General features: G+C 36.0%; 1 protein-coding gene across 1 annotated transcript in view; it reads left to right on the top strand.

The window, feature by feature from the left end:
• Positions 1-6494, top strand: part of LOC107714754 (A-kinase anchor protein 9-like) — a 138161-nt gene that overhangs the window by 11728 nt on the left and 119939 nt on the right. Inside the window, 1 exon segment of the mRNA XM_016520718.1 lies at positions 4445-4600. Within this exon segment, the coding sequence (XP_016376204.1) occupies positions 4445-4600 (156 nt within the window).

Below are 6494 nucleotides of genomic sequence, written 5' to 3'. Positions count from 1 at the left end.
TAAGAGGTTTTCTGGGAAATGTGAAATGTGTTTCTCACTCGTGTTCTTGAGCGTTTGAGAGGGAGTTTCTGGGTGAAATGTCAGCGTGAGATTGAAATGTTCACGTGTTATAGAGGAGAAAAAGGTTTTTAGCTATAACAATTTATAGAAATTAATTGAGTGTCTTGTCAGTGCATTTTAGTACATTGTTCACATGTATGTTACGTATCTGCCAAAGAAATGGTTATATGCTAAAGACAGACTATTATTTTCTTCATTCTGTGGAGGGATTTAACAGACTGAATTAAATAAAGAAAATGAATGCAATGATTAAATATTTCATATTTATTACGGTTGCAATAAATAAATAATAAAATAAAAGTACAATGAGTTTATTTAATATTTATTCCTGTTGCAATAAATAAATAAATAAATTAAAGCACACTAAATAAATAAATAAAATAAAAGTGCAATGAAAATGTATATTTATTTCAAATAAATCAAGTACAATGAAATTGTATTTCAGGTCACTTTTAATCAGCTGTATTTCGGCTCTGCCGTTAAGAGGTTTTCTGGGAAATGTGAAATGTGTTTCTCACTCGTGTTCTTGAGCGTTTGAGAGGGAGTTTCTGGGTGAAATGTCAGCGTGAGATTGAAATGTTCAGGTGTTATAGAGGAGAAAAAGGTTTTTAGCTATAACAATTTATAGAAATTAATTAATTGTCTTGTCAGTGCATTTTAGTACATTGTTCACATGTATGTTACGTATCTGCCAAAGAAATGGTTATACGCTAAAGACAGACTTTTATTTTCTTCATTCTGTGGAGGGATTTAACAGACTGAATTAAATAAAGAAAATGAATGCAATGATTAAATATTTCATATTTATTACGGTTGCAATAAATAAATAATAAAATAAAAGTACAATGAGTTTATTTAATATTTATTCCTGTTGCAATAAATAAATAAATAAATTAAAGCACACTAAATAAATAAATAAAATAAAAGTGCAATGAAAATGTATATTTATTTCAAATAAATCAAGTACAATGAAATTGTATTTCAGGTCACTTCATTTTGCATAAATAATTTGCATTTTATTTATTTATTTATTTGTAGTCACTTTCATTATGCATATGTTTATTGATTGCAACATTTTTATGATGTATTTATTTTCAGGATTGATATTTTTATTTTAATATTGATTTGCTTTATGCAAATTCTCCGTCTGTCCGCTACATTTTATTTAAGGTATACATTTCATTTAGCATTCTAAAGTGTATTCATGTGGTATTTCACATCCTTTTTCATTTCATTAAATTAATAAATATTTTTCCTTGCCTTTTTATGCTATCATTTCATTGTATTTTATTTATTTAATGCAACATTTGATGATGCATTTAATTATTTGATTATGTATTTATTTGCAAAATTTAGTATTAAATCGAAACCTAAAGATCTTTGTGAAATGAATCCCGTATGAACTCATGTGGTTTGGAGTCTCTGATGGAAATAGCGGGTTGTTACTGCTGAAGTGCTGCTCTCGTTCAACAGCTGTGTGTGTGTGTGGCTAAAGACAGGTGTTTGTTAGGGTTGTGACGGTGAGGAAATTTTCCCACCAGTTAATCGACGTGTGACAACACCTGTAATACCGGTATCACCGCGGGGGCGTTCCCTCTTTTCCTCGCTTTCCTTCACTTTTAAATAGCTTGTAAAAGCGGTGTGCCCATTTTACTTTCACTTTCAAATAGCAGCAATTCGGCGTAAAGCAATTGTTCGTTTTTAGTTCGTTTGAATTTTCCCTCTTTTCCTCGCTTTCCGGCGCTTTTAAATAGCTTGAAAGCGCCGTGCGCATTTTACTTAAATCATCCGCAATCGTCTTGTCTGTCTCACCTCGCTCTTCTTGTCTGTCTCACCTCACTCGTCTTGTCTGTCTCACCTCACTCTTCTGGTCTGTCTCACCTCACTCTTCTGGTCTGTCTCACCTCACTCTTCTGGTCTGTCTCACCTCACTCTTCTGGTCTGTCTCACCTCACTCTTCTGGTCTGTCTCACCTCACTCTTCTGGTCTGTCTCACCTCACTCTTCTGGTCTGTCTCACCTCACTCTTCTGGTCTGTCTCACCTCACTCTTCTGGTCTGTCTCACCTCACTCTTCTGGTCTGTCTCACCTCACTCTTCTGGTCTGTCTCACCTCACTCTTCTGGTCTGTCTCACCTCACTCTTCTGGTCTGTCTCACCTCACTCTTCTTGTCAGTCAGCTCGACTCACTCTCCTCACTGGAGAAATGAAATCTGATCTGTGATGCGACTGTCGTTCGGCACGCTGCATTAAATCTGATCTGTGTGATGCGACTGTCGTTCGGCACGCTGCATTGAGCAGCCGCGTTCAGTTTTTAATTGTAGTGTCTGTTCTTTTACTGAACAAATTATTTTTATTACTATAAAAAATCTAAACGACGGTGGGGGTCGGTGCCGCGGTGGGCAAGTGACGTAACCGGTGTTGCGGCTTAACACCGGTATCACCGTCAGCACCGTCTATTGCGGCAAGCCTAGTGTGTGTGTGTGTGTGGCTAAAGACTGTGTTTGTGTGTCTTTGTGTGTCTGGCTAAAGACAGGTGGCCATTACTTTCTCTCTCAGCTGCTGGCTTTGTGACATGTATGTGTGTGTGTGTGTTGAATTACAGATGCTGTTATTCTGTCAGGTGTTCTGTTTAGCCGTGGGTGGCATGCAACTCATTTTACTCATGTAATGTGCAGTATTTCTGAGTAGAAAGGTTTGTTAAACAGAAAAAATATAGGGCGGCACATTATTTTTTTTCTTTTGGGGATTGATTGAATTGAAGTCTGAAGGTGAAAGGTTGAAGCGTTCCTGTAGCTCAAACATTAGAGGACGATGCTAGCAACGACAAGGTCATGGGTTTGATTCCCAGTGTTAATTAAATGCAATGTAAGTTGCTTTGGATAAATGCAACTGCCGAATGCATAAATGAAAAACCAGCTCAAGTTTTGAATCCTTTACCTAATTTGGTGTTCCTGGTCAAAAATATATATTTTTAATGGCTTCTAAATCACTTGTTATACTACATTATTACCAAATCTTGCATTCAATCTTTTTGTCAACTTGTTTTCCGTCAATTAGCGCAGTTTCTGTGTTTCTTTTTGGATCTGACTGATCGTAGGCATCATTGTTCGGAACTTATGCACCTCAGTTTATGAGCCAAAATTATCCACAAATAATGCTTTTTCACTCAAAAACCGAGCAGCATGAGCTCAGATCAGTGTGGGCTATGATCAGTCAGATCCAAAAAGAAACAGAAACTGCAGAAAATAAGTTTATAATAAGACCGAATCCAACATTTGGTGATAATATAGCATAATAAATACATTGTTTTTGTAGGACAAACATTTCTGACCTAGAAAAAAAAATCCCAATATATTTTTTGGAAGCCAAAATAGTTGTAGCCTCTGTGATCAAAGCCAGTAAGTTTTAGTCCAATGCATTAACATTAGCTAGCATCTTCAGGAAAAAGCAAATCCTCTCCGGTCAAAGTGACCCGAACACAGCATGAGGGCTAGGAGCGTAAATAGTGGGGTTTAATTTACACTTCCAGACGCTGCAGGATCTTAACACTGGGTTACTAGATTTGGGTCAGCAAGTGTAATCCAGAGCTGCTCTGGTTTTTAACACACTTTATTAGTGTGACAGTAAATCCTGTTCCAGCACGAGCGAAGGATTCATTACCCTGGAGCACAAAACCAGTCATAAGGGTCAATTTTTCTGAAATTGGTTTGTTAGGATAGGCCAAAATTTGTCTGAGATACAACTATTTGAAAATCTGGAATCTGAGGGTGCAAAAAAAATATTGAGAAAATCATCTTTAAAGTTGTCCTAATGAAGTTCTTAGCAATGCATATTACTAATCAAAAATTAAGTTTTGATATATTTACGGTAGGAAATGTACAAACTATCTTCATGGAACATGATTTTTGGCATAAAAGAAAAATTTATAATTTTGACCCATACAATGTATTGTTGGCTAATGCTACAAATATACCCCAGCGACTTAAGACTGCTTTTGTGCTCACATTTGATCAAGATGTTCATGTTTGAGTTCTCAGGATCTTTAGAGCTCGTATTCCTTCCTGAAGATGATTTATGCTTCACATGAGTGATGAACAGATAGATGTTGACCGCATGCGGTTGCATATTGATGAAACAGATGTCTGTGTTAATGGGCGTCTGTGCTGCTAATCCGGTTAAAGCAAAGTTGAAGGATTTGCGGTGGCAGAGCGCAGGAAGGTGACGGTGTTGCTCAACAATCAGGCATGATTCGGCTCAGCTTCACCAAGCTGTGCCGCTTTACCGTGGGTTTTTACTGTCTGATTTTTTACATTCACAGACTATTTTACTCTGTGTGTGATTTTTGTCGCTCATAAGCGTGTGTTTGTGTCTGGTCTCCTCCAGCTGGCCGAGTACCGGCAGAGGAAAGCTCAATCTGATGGCCAGAAGAAGCAGAAGAAGAAGAAAAAGAAGCCGGAATCGGACGCGGAGGAGCAGACCGCCGTGTTTTCCCTCCGGAGCGGAGAAACCGTCACACATGACCAGACCTACACCATTGAGGTGAGCAGAGTTCACGATCGCTGATCCAGACACTGCTATGTGTTTGTTTATTGCTTTGCTTTTATAGTTTTGTTAGACAAAGGACACTTCATAACTCTCAACTAGTGGCACTAAAATGGAATTTTTACCAAAAAAATCTATTTCAGATGTTTTTTTTATTTAATAATGGGTTACTTAATCTAATGTAATTAATATTCAACACTATAATGGATGTATGCAAACATTTAAATTACAGATAAGGCATTTTTATACAAACTTTTAGGTGATATTTATTCTAATCCAAATTGTTGGAAATATAAACGTTTACATTTAAAAACTTGTTCATGACAGATTTATTCAATCGTATATTAAAATATGCAATAAATAACAGGTTAAGTAAAAAAATATATATATTTATCAATATGCTGCTGCTCTCTAGGGTTATTTTTTCAGGGTTTCTGTCACAAATTAAGGCCTTAAATCAGAGCAAAAAGTCTTAAATGTTGCCGTGGAAACGAGGCTTGTGAGTGTTACTGTGGAAACAGCGCTTGTGAGTGTTGCTGTGGAAACGGAGCTTGTGAGTGTTGCCGTGGAAACGGCGTTTGAGTGTTGCCGTGGAAACGGCGCTTGTAAATTCATATAGTCATAGCATTTAATGTTGCATGTATTGCAGTAATTTAATACCTTCATCAGTATTTTCGTTTTTCAATGCAAATATTTAAGCATCCTTAAATCAACATTTACTTTATGCATTTACTTGATATGTAAACGTGAGCGAATGTAATGAAAAATTAAGTCTTGAAAAATTGAACAAAATTTAACCCACGTGCTCAATTCAAATGCACTCGGCCTGTTTGTTAAAACAAGAACAAATATCTGTCAATGGGGAATGAAAACTTGTTTTCCCTTTGAATTAATAAATATATTTGTTCTTGTTTTAGTCAAAAACTCACTTCATTTTATTACCTCGTAATGGGAAGGCTACTTTTTGATAACATTTTGGATTATTGTTTAGAAGGTGCACCTAAATTTTTTAAGTTAGGAGCACAAGTGCTCCTAAAAAGAAAAGTAAGCGTCGAGCCCTGATTTTGATTAATTTCTCATAAAACGACAACAAAACATTTAGAGATCATATTGACATATTGTGTTGCCTTCGATTTATTCCTTTGCTTGGTCTTATAAAGGTCTTAAAGTCTTAAATGTACCTTTATAAAACCCCCAGAAACCCCGTTTCTCTAGCTAACTATCAAGATACTTTTAATGGGGTTCCTGAGCTAAATGTGATGTTATGCAAAACCCATTTCAGTTGAAACCAAAAATTAATGAAAGAGTCCGTTCCCTCATAAATTGTTTTTTTCTGACTATCTATAAAACTCACAATGTCCTGATCCTCAGCTGAGCTGTGGTGCTTCTGTCTGAAATGCCTGTATAGTGCGATTTTGAAATCGTTATGATTACGGTTACTCAAATAATGAATATAATGACATTAATGTAATCACAGTACTCTGTTTACAGGAGCTCCAGCTTTAATGGCATTATGAAGGAGCATGTAAACGCAGTGTTGTTTCTGTCTGAATGCGTGTCGTGGGCTGGTTATGTAGACGTTTCTGCAGGCTGTTGTTGTGTATGAACTGCTATAACTAATGTTTAAAGGTGAAGTGTGTAATTTCTGCAGCTTTAACGGCTCTGAAGGGAATTGCAGAAATAATGACCTCAAACAAACACAGAGGCCATGCATTATTGAAGATAGCGACAGTGATCTTCAATAGAGTGACAGTGATATTTTAGAATCAATGAGATACAATTATAGCATTATTAATATTTTGAATTTGAGTTTTTATTTTTATATTTTCCATTCTCAATGTATTTTTAGTTAAAGTTTTAGTAATTTTGTTGTTTTTGTAATTTATTAGTT

Source organism: Sinocyclocheilus rhinocerous, unplaced genomic scaffold (assembly GCF_001515625.1).
Source record: "Sinocyclocheilus rhinocerous isolate Xijiao unplaced genomic scaffold, SAMN03320098_v1.1 scaffold359, whole genome shotgun sequence".
In the NCBI taxonomy this organism is placed as follows: domain Eukaryota; kingdom Metazoa; phylum Chordata; class Actinopteri; order Cypriniformes; family Cyprinidae; genus Sinocyclocheilus; species Sinocyclocheilus rhinocerous.
This window is presented reverse-complemented; position numbering and strand designations above follow the sequence as displayed.